Consider the following 14184-nt stretch of genomic DNA (forward strand, 5'->3'; position numbering starts at 1 on the left):
AGACATACAGATGACCAACGGGCACATGATAAGATGCTCATATATCATTGATCATTAGAGAAATGCAAATCAAAACCATGATGAGATATCACCCCACACCTGTCAGAATGGCTGTCATTAAGAAGACCACAAATAACAAATGTTGATGAGGCTGTGGCTAAAATGGAACCCTCATACACTGTTGGTGGGAATGTAAATTGGTGCAGCCACTGTGGAATAGTATGGAAGTTCCTCAAAAAACTAAAAATGGAACTACCACAAGACCCGGCAATTCCGCTCCTGAGTACATATTCAAAGAAAATGAGAACACTAACTGAGAAAGATACATGCACTCCAATGTTCATAGCAGCATTATTTATAATAACCAAGATATGGAAGCAACCTAAGTGCTCATCAACAGATGAATGAAGAATATATATATATATATATATATATGTATATGCACGCGCACACACTCACACACACACACACACACACACACACACACACACAATAGCATACTACTCAGCCATAAAAAAGAATGAAAATTTGCCATTTGAAACAACATGGATGGTCCTGGAGGGATATGATGCTTAGTGAAATAAGTCAGAGAAAGACAAATACTGTATGTTATCCCTTATATGTGGAATCTAAAATATACAACAAACTGCTGAATATAACAAAACAGAAAAAGGCTCACTGATATAGAGGACAAACTAGTGGTTACCAGTTGGGAGAGGGAAGAGGGGCGGGGAAAAAGGGGTATGGGATAATGAGGTACAAACTACTATGTATAAAATAAGGTACAAGGATATATTGTACAGCACAGGGAATTATTGGCATTATTTTGTAATAACTTTGAAGGGAATATAATCTATATAAATACTGAATCACTATGCTGTATACCTGAAACTAATATATTATAAATCAATTATACTTCAATTTAAAAAAGATAGAAAAAAAGTCCACTACACTCTTTATAGGTCTAGTAGTCATTCAGTAAGCATTAGTAGTAAGCATTTTGATTATTTGATGGATTTTCTCCTTTGGCGTCCTTAGCAGCTTACATGGGTGATTAGCCTAGTAGCTTGATTGGCACCTCTGTGCTGGAAAAGGTGAGAAGCTTGGGGGAGACTGTGATTGCATCTAAAATGACTAAGGTGTAAGGTCACTGAATATTGGAGAAGGTGACAATTTAGAGATTATCTTGTCCAGGAGGGCCCATGGTGAGCGGTGAAGACCAGCCTGTCTGCAGTCTGGTCCCACGTCTGCCACTTTACTAGCTGGGTGACCGTGGGAAAATTGACTTAATCTCTTTGCCTTGGTTTCCGCATCTGTAAAAGGGGTCAATAATAGTATCCACCTAACGGTGGTTGTGAGGATTAAATAAATTAGTATTTGCACAGCTCATACAACAGTGCCCACTCTCCTCTAGAAAGCGCTACATAAGTGTTGGTTAAATTAAAATAATAACATATTTTTCCATATTCTGTGAATGAGAAGCTTAAAATCCAGGAAAGTTAATGTTACTGTATACTCAAACACTTCAAAAATTAGGATTAGAACCTGATGGACAATCTGATGGATGGTATCTAAGTCTTTTCCCTTCCAGCAACCCACGGCAAAATGTGCTATTCATCGTCACTCATTCTATTAATGGACAACATTGTTTAATTAAATACCTTATTTTTTAACCAGGCTGACATTTAAATTCTTCTTTTTTCACAAGGGGTTTCCCTCTTTTATTATGTTCTTTTCTTTTCCTTGACATTTCATTATTTTAATTAATAATTAATTCTAGGGGAAGCGTTCCAGAAGGCGATGCCCTTCATACCTCTGCTGTATTCTATTGTATCCTTTGGCCTGTAATAATGTTGCCTAGTGTATTTCTCGAATAATATTCAAATGGTGAGAGAATTTCAGTCTATTCTTTAATGGTTTAATAGAAGTTGCTTTCCTTTTCCCACCCTGAAGGGAAGCCCTGTCATTTATGATTCATTGGTTTTGGGAAGCTTTAGGAAATGCCTTTTTTTTTCCTAAACGTTGTATGAAATACTATCGTTACTCACTCCAGAATAGATGTCAGTAGAATGTTACACAGGATGTAGGACACATTTCTATGTTGCCATTTATTTTAAAAAATATTCATTGATTTATTTGGCCACGTTGGGTCTCAGTTGCGGCGCTCGGGCTCTAGAGCGCAGGGCTTAGTTGCCCCACGGCACGTGGGATCTTCGTTCCCGGACCAGGGATTGAACCCAGGACCTTGGCAGTGAAAGCGCCGAGTCCTAACCACTGGACCGCCAGGGAATTCCCTGCCAAATTATTTTCTTAAAGCTGCATAGTTCCACCTTGTCTTAAAAACCACAGTGGCTCACCCTGGTCCATCAGATGCACCTCCTGTGGCTTTTTGGCCCTATTATTTCAGGCCGACTGAAACCTGCGTCTCACCCACCTTTCTGCTTTTCACTATTTTCTCACCTCTGTTGGTCTGTATCCACCATGTGCACAGCTCCTGGCACTGCCTGGACACTTCCTTACTGAATGCAAAAGGGAACTCCAGCAAGCATGTGTATATTTTCCATACGTTTCGTTTCCATCTGCCCTCAGGGCTACTTAAAACAGCCTTTTCCCAAGGACCGGGCGACTTCCTCGGCATTCTCTGTAGCTTTTAAAATTCACATACTACCTATTGTCAGAAATAAATACGTTGCCTTCAACAGTTATCACTGAGTACCTGCTTTCTACTGCTGGAGAGATGATAGGTCCCGTAGAGACGAACTGTATGATGCCATGTTCCTGCTTTGTGTGCTGCGTAGTGCTAAGCGTAGTCGCTGAATTATTACAGGTCCTTAAAAATGCTTGTGAATGGCGATGATCCCAATTACTGTGACGTTTCAGTGACAGTATACTTTAAGCAGTCTGTTATTTTCAAGGATGTTGAGTAAGCAGATCCAGTAATAGACTGCACCCTCCTTATGGGTCAGACAGGGCTTAGGTGCTTTCCACAGGTATTTGGGAAGGCTGACCAGTGTCAGTTGGTGACAAAGAGAGAGGCCTTTCCGTCGTGAGTGGATGAGAATGCTGCTGTGTTTCAAGTAGAGTGAGCTTGACCACAGCCTAAGAAATGCAGCCTCTGGTTCCACTGCAGCGCTGTTGTTCTGTGGGAACCGAGAGACGCCGCCAGCTGGTTTCTTATCTTCCAGAAGACCACCTTTCTCCTTCCATTTTATTTACCCAGGCCTTTTAATGAGAGGAGAGAATGGAGGGGGAGTTAAAATTTAATTTTGTACTCTCAGAATCACGGAGAGATGGACATGATGAAAATGTGAATCATTGGAGATTTTTTTTTCTGGTTTCCTGTTTTTTTATTTCTATTGGAGTGAAAGCGCCTTCTCTTCCCAATACCTTTCACTCCTGACTCCATCCTGCATGTTTTTGTCCTTGCCTATTTCATGGAGGACGTAGGTTCTACCAAATCAGGGAAAAGGCAAACAAAAGCGTTGTCTTAAGTCGTTTTTAGAACAAGGTTGGAAGACAAATGAAAATGTCCTGGGAAAAGGAATGCCACTTTTTCTTGCCAAGAGCTGTTGAAAGAATCAGTCTGGTGCGTGTGTGAAACGTGGTTTTTTCCCTCGGTGAAGGTGTCGAGTAAGTGCTTGATTTGTGTCAGGTGGATTTACTTACCTCAGCTGATCCTCATGGGGACCCTTGGACGTAAGTGGCAGCGGTCTCGGGCTGGAGCTTGAGCTAGGAGCTGCTGGGGGGCTTGTTAAAACCCAGATGCGGGCCCACCCTCCCTGATTCAGCCGGCCTGCGCGGGGGCGGAGAATTTGCATTTCTAATGAGCTCCCAGGTGGTACTGATGCGGCTCCTTTGCAGCCACAGTTTAAGAAGCCCTGCAGGCAGTGGTCAGTTTTCTCTGCGTCTTCTAGGAGGATGACTCTGTAGTGGAGACGTGACTGCCTGAAGTTCTCATAGCCCCCGAGTCGGGCGGGCCCTCGCACTATGACAGGAGGAACATGTCATGCTCCCAGGTAATGCAGCCAGGCCCCCCCACCCCCCTACTGCCCCTCTGGGCTTGGAATTGAGCTCGCAGTGCAGGAAAAGAGGAGAAAGACCTGGAAAGCAAGTGGAATATAAGCCCAATACGAGCAAAACGCCAGGGAGAAGAAAGTAAGGCTTCCTTCCCTCCCCCAGCCCCAAAGAGTAGATCAGGGAAGGCTTTCTAGAGTCGGAGACACTAGAGCCGGTAAAGAGGATATTTTAGGAGGAAGAAGCAACGGCAGCCGCCACAACATAGGAAAATGCAGCCACGCTGAACAGTTTGTTTACAGGGAGAGAAAACGGGGCAGGTCATTGAAATTCCGGCTGGGAATTTTCACGTTTATGTTGTTATTGATTAGACTCGGGTTTTTGAGTAGAAGGTGTGGTTAAAACTAGACTTTGGAAATAACCTCTGCGACGTGAGAGACTCGCTCTTCTGCTCTGAGTTGTCCTTCAAGTACTTCGCAGAGATTTGTTAGGGGGATTTAAGATAGCCTAGTTAATTTTTTCCCCACTAGGGTTGGAGAGGAAAGACAGTGAAGAAATATTCTTTATCAGGTTTCCACAGTTCAGTTCTCTTTTCCGTGGTGGGTGAAATGGGGCACCCAGCTTCCCAAGAGTTGATATCCTGGTCCCCCTTCTCCCCAGTGATCCAGCGGGCCTGACAATCCCTCGCCTGTTTGAAGTGTCTGGTTGATGTAAAACAGGTGATCTGCAGTCGCTCCTTCTGCTCACAGACTTTTTTGAAAGAAGTAAATCTATCCGCCCGGATAGCTGTTTTTGAACTTTCTCAAAACCCCTTATCTAAGTCTTGTGAAAGGCCAGCCGTGGCCGCCTGTGTCCTGGAGCAGCTGCTGGGCCGCGCGCCTTTCTGGGGCGTCTCCCCCTCCCTGGCCTGTGGCTCCCCGGGGACAGGAGCACAAGGTGGCTTTGTCACCTGGCACCTAAGCTGGAGTGAACAGGCACTGGTGGAGGTTACACATGCTTTGCCCTTTGCCCTCCTGGGAGTCTCACGTGGTCAATCATTGTCCCCGCCTGCCCCCCCCCCAAAACTGGCAAACGCCAGCCCCTCCACCGTCAGCGAGAGGCCCTGGGCGCTCCGGCGGCTCTAGGACCCAGCCCCGTAGCTTCGTACAGATCTACCTCTTGGGCTGCTGCTTCTGTAAATTATTCACTTCCTATGAAGTTTTCTCAACCTGGAATTTTTCAGTGGCTTACGTTTAAAACTGGAAGGAAGACCTCTTGCCAACCTTCTGCTCGTCAGCCTGTTTTGAACGATAATTGTCACCCTTGTTTACTGTGATTTCCTCTTAGTTGATTTCATGCTTTAAAGGGGACGGGGTGGACAGCAGGCATCTGCCCTTTTAGAAAAATGAAAATTTTAAAATTGTCTTAATTTTTGTCTGAATGGTACAAAATATTAAAGGTCCCCAAAAGTGAGCAGTGGAAAGCACCTCTCAGAGCCTCCTCATCGCTGTCTGCAGCCATGTCTCGGGCCAGCTCTCCTCCCTCTGCCCTTCCAAGAATATTCATGTGTGTGTCCACTTACATACCGTATATTTAATGTATAATTTACATATCATACTTTTGGCCTGTTTTCAGTTCAAAGGATTTTAGTAAATTTACAGACTTGTGTGACCGTCACCACAATCTAGTTTTGGAAGGTTTCTATCACCTCCAAAAAGATCTCTATCCCTCAGGCCCTTTGCCGTCAGTCACAGCTGCTACCCCGACCCAAAGCAACAACTTTGTCTCTCTAGATTTGCTTTGTCTGGATATTTTCATATAAGTAGGCTCCTATGCCATGGAGTCGTTTGCCTCAGGCTTCTTTCACTTGGCAAAATGTTTTGGGGGCTCATCCACGTTGCACCGTGTATCTGCATTTCATTTCCTTTTAATGACGAGTAATAATATTCCCTCCTATGGATATACCACATTTTGTTTACCCACTGGGTGATGAACATTCGGATTATTTCCACTTGTTGACTATTTTTAGCTCTAAACATCTCCATACACACAGTCTTTGGGAAGACATACATTCTCCTCTGTCTTGGGGAGATACCTAGGAGTGTAATAGCTCAGTCACCAGGGGAACCCAGTTGCTGGGTTGTATGCTAAATTTATGATTAACTTTTAAGAAACTTCCCCAATATTATCCAAAGTCTGCACCTTTTTGTATTCCCACCAGCCATCAGCAATGTATGAGAAATTCCATTTTTTCCCCATTCTCGGTAACACTTGTTACTGTCCATTATAGTGGGTGTGGAATATTATCTCATTGTGGATGTAATTTGCATTTCCTAGTGAGGGACAGTGGTGAACATATTTTCGTGTGCTTATTAACCACTTGTATATCTCTGGAGGTTTAAATTCTCTTTTTATTATCAGTTTTAAAACATATGGTAACAGTTAACTTAAGGCCTCTCACCATCTCAACTCCTTCCCCTGCCAATTTTTTAATTATTTCTACATTGTCAGGAATTATAATATTCTGCAGCTATGACAGTGATTTTAGCCTTCCTCTTACAGTATAAATGGATTTAAAGTTTACCAATAATTGTTTTTCCTTGTTTCACCACTTAGCCTCTTGTTTTGCTGTTTATCCTTTAGTAGCTTCTCCCAGAAGGGCTTGAGTTCTTGACTCTTTTAAATGTTTCAATGAAAATTCAGCTAGATTCCATGTTCTGATTCATCTTTTATTTCTTGGAAGATAGTTTGGTCAGTTAAACATCGAACGTGTGTTATCAAATGCAAGTTTGTGTGCCCGACACACAGTAAGGCCAAATAAACTGAAACGTCAGAGTTTGTAGCAGAGAAAGGTTTATTGCAGGGCCGAGCAAGGAGAATGGGTGGCTCATGCCCCCAAACCCCCAAACTTCCCAAAGGGTTTCAGCAAAGCATTTTTAAAGGCCAGATGAGGGAGGAGGGTAGCAGGGTATGTGATCATCTTGTGCACAATTCTCTGATTGGTTAATGGTGAGGTAACAGGGTGGTTAACTTTATCAATCCTTAGGCACCACTAGGTCTGGGGGCCACTCACCAAGTAGTTAATTCCTTCCATTTGTTGGTGGTTTTTAGCAACTGAAAAACTCAGCAAAGATGCCTGAGATACTATTATCTGGGTACTTCACAGAAGAGCTACAGAAGAGGATATGGGGGAGTAGTCTGTCCCAGGCAGGCCCCATAGGGTCCTGCTCGGTTACAAATGTTGCTGTGGAGTCTGAACTTTTATCCCCTCCTTTGTTTTTTTTGAACTGTTTGCGTAGATGCCCAAATAATTCCTTCTTAATTTTTGAAGATGAGTGATGACACAGGAAACTTCCAGGTGTTCATCATTTTAGTTATTTCTGGGATATGATATGTTCATTTATTATGGAGAATCTTTTATTTCTGAAATGTCTTCCTGAATTATACCTTAAAATGTTTTTCTTGTTCCATTGAGGTTTTTTTTTTTTTTTCGTTTAGGGACGCCTATTATGGGTGTGTTGGATTTCTTTTCTTTGTTTTCCATATTTATCATTTTTCTGTTCTAAATCTTTTGCTTGCTTTTCTCCATCTTTCCCCTCCAGACTCTCATATTTTCACCAGTGTGTATTTCCTTTTAGCTGCTTCCATTTGATGATTGTTAAAGCAGCCCAGATGGACTAAGACAAAGTACCATAAACAGGAAAACAACAAATTTATTTCTCACAGTCCTGGAGGCTGGAGAATCCAAGATCAAGGGCCAGTGGACTTGGTGTCTAGACCCACTTCCTGGTTCATAGATGGCAGTCTTGTGATATTACTTTTCCTCACATGGTGGAAGGGACAAGAGAGTTATCTGGATGCTTTTCATAAGGACACTAATCCCATTCAGGAGGGCTCCACCCTCACCATCCAATCACCTCCGGAAGGCCCTGCCTCCAAATACCATCACATTTGGGATTAAGTTTCAGTGTATGAATTTGGGGGTGACACAAACATTCATTCTATAGTAGTGACTTTGTTTTTGGCTGTGCCACATGGCATGTGGGATCTTAGTTCCGCAACCAGAGATTGAACCCATGCCCCCTGCAGTGGAAGTGTGGAGTCTTAACCACTGGACCTCCAGGGAAGTCCCAGTAGTGATGTTTTTATTCATTCTTTTGTTTTCACCCTGAGGTCTGCCCTCATGCTTTATTTCCTTCTCATACTTCCCTGAACTCTTGTAAATCCTCTTCTGTTTTTGTAGATAGAATCAGTTATTTCTTTGTTTTGTTAATTTATGACAGTGTGGGCAAAATTTTCATCTGTTGCATATAACATTGCTTTGGTGGGTGTTTTTCATCTGTCATTCATTTTCATTTTCCTCTTTTTGCAGCATCTTTGTAAAGGTTCTTTTTTGTTATTAGATGAATTCTTTATGAACTAGCTATTTACAGGAGCTTCACGTGAGCAGGAGACAGGGCCATGTCCCATGCCAGTGGGGATTCTTGTGACCTGAGGTTGCGTGTGTGTGTGTGTGTGTGTGTGTGTGTGTGTAAAATCCTTTCAACCCTTATTTTTCTCTAGCTTGCTGAGACTGGTTGTGTTCCTAGTGGGGTCTCTCTCTTTCACTTTGCCTCGGCAACAGACTGCTTCTTGCTAATATGTCTTACCTGTGTGGTTTCTCATTCAATTCGACCTTTCCTGCTTCCTGATTTCTCCCACCACACTGCATCCAGGGAAGCTCTTAGTGCTACCTGCGTGTCTGTTGCCCTTCTTTTCAGAAAGTTATTGCTGGATATCCTGCTTATTTGGGGAGCATGGCTCTGGCAGGCATGGGCTCTCCAAGAATTTTCCTTCTCTGTCTGACCTTCACTGCAGTTTGCCAACTCTTTCTCATGTTTCGTGGTTCAAAGCTACAGATGTGTTCCAGGTTCCTCTGGGATGGAGTTAGCATTTTTGTGTGTGTTTTCCTTATTGCTTTTGGGTGAATTCCAAGAGGAAGTCTTTAAGCCAAGGGACTATAACAAGACAATTCTAGTTTTTTATCTTTGCCAGTTAAAGTTTGCACTGCTTTTTTGTTGTAGTCATTATTTCCTTTTTAACCAACTTTTCACATAGATCTAAAGAAGAAGGTAGTTTCACAAACAGCTCTTTACTTTTAGGTCTGGAATGATCATGTTAGTAATAACATGGTACAAGGAAAGAAATATTAATCTTTTTTACCTTGACGCTTTCTTAAGGAATTCAGAAGTTGGAGGAAGTTATGGAGGTAAAGTTGGAATAGAGCATGGATTGCTATTTATACACAGGAGGCTTTTAGGTTTGTTAGGTATGTGATGTAGAAGGCTGTGTTTTATTGCTGGATTCACCGATTTTGCTATCCAGCATAGGTTATGGTTACCCATTCATGACTTGACAGCGTTCCTCAGATATTCCCTTGACATTCTTAGGCTGCTCCGCTCAAAACTCTTGACTGGATTTATGTTGGAGTTAAACAGCACTTTCCATGAACAGTAACAATCTGCCTGCAAGTATAAAAACAAAAAGTGTGACATGCTTTGTTGAAATGTTAATATCCAGAAGTAGAACAAATACAGGCATGAGATCATTTGAAGACTAAAAAGAGATAAAGGAAGTTAAGGTACCAGATGTCTATTAATCACTGGCTCAATTTAATTTTTAAGTGCCAAGCTGTTAAAAATCACAATGTTCTTCTGGGGATCTTGGGCCAGCATGGAGAGAAAGGGTTCCATTTCGAGGATGAGAGCCTTGCTCTTTGCTTAGGTAGGACAAAGAGAAAATGAGTTTAGAGCACCTTTAAGGTGGGGTGACGTGAGAGAATAAACCCTGACCTCCCTGCCGTCGGCTCCCTGGATGGGCATCAGAGCCACAGCCCGGACCTACCCCTCTCAACTCAGAGCGAGAAGAGGCCAAGTGGTCAGGCCCAGCATCAGTGATTGAGGACAGGGCCCGTCCATGCTGGTGGAGTGCGGGGAACAGAAGGTGGGGTTGGAGGCGAGCAGTGGAGGATGTTTACAGAGGCAGGGAGGGATCAACACCAAAGTAGGAATGAGTGCAAAGAGGAGGCTGGCAATGGGGAAGGCAAACTGGACTGATGTCAAAGCTTTCTTTAGTGCTTGTGTTTATTTTTAACCATGAGACCATGAATAGAAAACATATAGGGGAATAATTCTGCCTGGTTTGTGAAGATTATTTTAAACACAGTGATGCCATAGTTAATTAGATCTATACCAGCCACATATGATTCATTGAACAAATGTAGGTGATCTGTTTTTCACTTCGGTGTAAAGCATTGTAGATGAGCGAAGTCTAGTTGTGTCTTAAGACCAAGAGACGATTAAGCAAAAGATAATCACATAATCGAACAGATTGGAATTAGGTTCTTAAAAAAAAAAACTTATTTGGGGGAGAAATCAGAAAGGTACTTACTTGTATAGCAGACCTGTGAAATCATAGATGGACATTCAAGAAAGGAGTAGTAGTTCTCAAAAGGCTGGTCCTTAACTAGCATGGTGACACAGAAGTCCAATCTCAAAGGATTGCATAGGGACGAAAAATAATCTCTTACAGACGTTGGTGGAAAGTTGGTGGGGAAAATGAGTGTGGGAGAAATAAGTAGTAAATGGTGTTTCCTGGGTGGTGGTCAGGCCCTCTCCCTTTTCAGTCGAAGGGTGTGTCTTTTCAGGCCAGGGTGGTTTGATCCAATGACCCATCTTATCGAGGTGACTCCATAGTTTCTACTCGACTGACCTCAGGGCCAGCCCTCTGTGTCACAGGGAGAATGTTCAAGGTTTCACTGAGAGGAAGGGGAGGTTCCCATATGGAATTCGGTGGGAAACTTCTGGGAAGGAACCTGACTGACCCTTCAGGAGAAGGAAGAGCCTTGGTCAAGAAGAACCTACACAATGAGGCTGACAAACTGGATGTTTTTTCCTGAAGCAAAGAGCTGAAGGGTGGCTCGTAAGATGCAGCCCTGAGGTCTATACCTCACACCACAGGTGACCCTTGAGTGCCCCTTCTGTGACTTTCTTTGTCACTGAGACAAAGGGTCATTCCTTCTCTTCTCCCTCGGCCCTTGTGTGAATTTACTGTCATAACAAAGTCCCACAGGCTGGGTGTCTTAACAGGTTTATTTTCTCACAGTTCTGGAGGTCGGAAGTTTAGATCTAGGTGTTGGCAGGGTTGGTTTCTCCTGAGGCATCTCTCCTCGGCTTGCAGATGGCCACCTTCTCCCTGTGTCCTCACATGGCTTTTCCTCTGTGCATGCCTGGTGTCTCTGTGTGTGTGCAAATTTGCTCCTCTTACAAGGACACCAGTCAGATTGGATTAGGGCCCATCTTAATCACTGTTTTAAATTGGTCACCTCTTTTAAGACCCTGTCTCCAAATGCCGTCACATTCTGAGTTACATGGGGTTAGTGCTCCAAGGTAAGAATTTGGGGGGGACACAGTTCAGTCCATAACAACCCCCATGGCTGGGCATGTTTGTTCTTTTTGCTTTTTCATTGCCCTGTCTCCCCCCCACCCCTTTCACATTCACCCTCACCCTGGCTTTCACTTCTACAGCGAGATGGACTCTGAACCCAAAGCCCAAATCCAGCTCCACCTCCCCCACAGCCTGCTGGATATCCTTTTAAAGCCTTCAGTGTGTCCCCAGTCACACACACACCTTCCCCTCCCACTTCTTCACTTCTGCCCTGATTTAAAACTTTCTGGTCACTGTTATACTTTAATCTCCTTCTTCTCAGTAGCTAACCATTTACAACACCGGGTTAATTTTTCCATAAAAGTGGGTTTTATAGCATCATCTTTTTATTTCCGTCGCCACTGTTCAAGCTGATCTCCTCGAGCTCCAATTGTTGCCTTAGCTTTGTAACTGGACTCCCCCAGCCCCTGCCAGCCCGTCTCTTTTTCCGGCGCATTAGTATAGATCATCTTCACATTCATTTTTCTCAAGTTCTACTTTCGTTGTGTCATTATTCTTATTCAGTGACTCGCTACAGGGTGAAGACCATATCTCTCAGCTAGGTCTTTGATGTCCTTTGTGGTCTGATTCCAACCTAGTTTCCAAATGCATCTTTAACTCTGCAGCATTGATTCTCAGTTGTCTTCCTAAATGCCACCTGATTTCTGTCCCATAGCTTTCTTGATGCTGTTCTACTTCCCTGGAATTCCTTCTCCTTGTGTGTTCCTGTCTCCTTCCAAGCATTACCCAACATTTGAGACTCAGTGAAGTTCAGTTCCTACCTTCTGCATGATGGAGCAGATAACTTTGTCAATACTGTAATATGTAGAATGGTTTCCTGGGAGAGGGGGAGCAACTGCGGGAGGGTGGCAGGAAAAAAATTAATTAGGAGGAAAAGAAGAACTCGAGAGAAAAGACCCTACCTGATGTCACCTGGGTTTGTGTGAGCGTGTGTTTCGTTTCCTCAACCAGGTTATAAACTCGGGAGCTACAAGATCCGTTTTATCTATTTATCTTGATAACGCCCACATTACTTGGTATGTTCCATGATCCATAAAAAGTAAACTAATGGATATTAATGATATGGGTTAGGCACTGCTCATTATCTTCCCAGCAGACCGCAAGTGTGTGAAAAATGGTGCCTAGCTCATGGCAGACCCTAACTAATAATACATAGAACACAACTGAATCTAGCGTATTAAGAGCTGACTGTAAAACTAGAAAAGGATAAACTATGTAAAAGTATGCAGAAGGATGGGGCTTCCCTGGTGGCGCAGTGGTTGAGGGTCTGCCTGCCGATGCAGGGGACACGGGTTTGTTCCCTGGTCCGGGAAGATCCCACATGCTGCGGAGTGGCTGGGCCCGTGAGCCATGGCCGCTGAGCCTGTGCGTCCGGAGCCTGTGCTCCGCAGTGGGAGGGGCCACGACAGTGAGAGGCCCGTGTACCGCAAAACAAAGTATGCAGAAGGATAAAATATGCACAAATATTTGCATGCCTTGAGTGGCTAAAGGTGACGCTGTGTGTGAATGAGCCGAACGCTTATCAGCTCGTGTGATTCCTGCACGGGGGGTGGGAACTGGCCATCTTGTGCTTCGGGGACGTGGCCACAGTGACCGGCAGAAGGCGACCAATGTTACTAAGGTGGTCTCAGTGAGTCTCCTGATGTATTTTTCTTCTCTCTGCTTCCTGCAGGCATCATATAATCTGCTCTCATCATGGGAGAAATAGAGCAGAGGCCAACTCCAGGATCGAGACTGGGGGCAGCGGAGAATTCGGGGATCAGTACCTTGGAACATGGACAGAAGCCTCCCCCGACGCCTTCAGGAAAACTCATGTCCGTCAGAATCCAGATGCTGGATGACACCCAGGAGGCCTTTGAAGTTCCGGTAAGTCGGGGGCAGCCTTCGGCACGGGGAGGCTCGTGTCATTCCTGCGTTTCGGTGACTGCGAGGTGGCAGGTCTGTGTGTTCAGCGGCTCCCTGCCCACCCTCGCTGTCCTCCTCTGGAGCGTCTGGTTCCGAGCTGTCAGTTTTTGGATTTATGCGCGGACCGCGCCCAGTGATATCAGTGGGTGTGTCATTTGAATTTTACTCTGATTTTCCATATTCCAGTAGATATCTGTGTGTACATGCCTATGTATGTATTACTTACATATTTGAATTGGAGGGAACTGTGGTCTGCGTCTCCGTTTAATTTGCTCGTTACAAGCAGTTCCTCTCAACGTCGATGCATGTGTGTGAGCACCCCATTTCCCTAGGTTACCGGCAGGAAAGTTCCGAGAAAACCGTCAAAGACCTGAATGGGTGTTCCGACATCAGAGAAGTTGCCAAGCATGTTTGTGGGTGGGGAGTCGGGGTGCAGAAGAACCCTGATCCCAACCCCCAGTGTGGCAACCCTAGAAGGGAAGAGGCCCCATCCCAGGGGCGGACCAGAGTGGGGTGTCCAGGAGCCGGGCAGAGAAGGAGGAACGGCAGCCTTGGCCTTGTCCATCAGCGAGAGCTGCATGCCCCCGTGGTTCTGGTGTCTTCCTCAGAGCCCCTGCCTCGTGGCCCCTTGCCCTCCCTCATCCTTCTCTCCAGCCTCCTCCTGAAATCCGACCGCTGCTAGCGGTTCGGGAACCACCACCGGTTAGTTATGTGCAGATGCAGGATTTGTTCCCGTGGCAGGGAGAGTGCGGACGTGTGTCCCCACCTCTGTAGAACTCTGACTGCAGTCTCCTCAAGCAT

At 44.6% G+C, this 14184-nt stretch overlaps 1 protein-coding gene across 1 annotated transcript in view; it reads left to right on the forward strand.

Annotated features, from left to right (window-relative positions):
- FARP1 (FERM, ARH/RhoGEF and pleckstrin domain protein 1) overlaps positions 1-14184 on the forward strand; it is a 297961-nt gene that overhangs the window by 44231 nt on the left and 239546 nt on the right. Inside the window, exon 2 of the mRNA XM_059995749.1 lies at positions 13151-13344. Within this exon, the coding sequence (XP_059851732.1) occupies positions 13174-13344 (171 nt within the window). The 5' untranslated portion in view covers positions 13151-13173. The remainder of the gene's footprint in view (positions 1-13150; positions 13345-14184) is intronic.

This window comes from Delphinus delphis, chromosome 18 (assembly GCF_949987515.2).
Source record: "Delphinus delphis chromosome 18, mDelDel1.2, whole genome shotgun sequence".
NCBI lineage: Eukaryota > Metazoa > Chordata > Mammalia > Artiodactyla > Delphinidae > Delphinus > Delphinus delphis.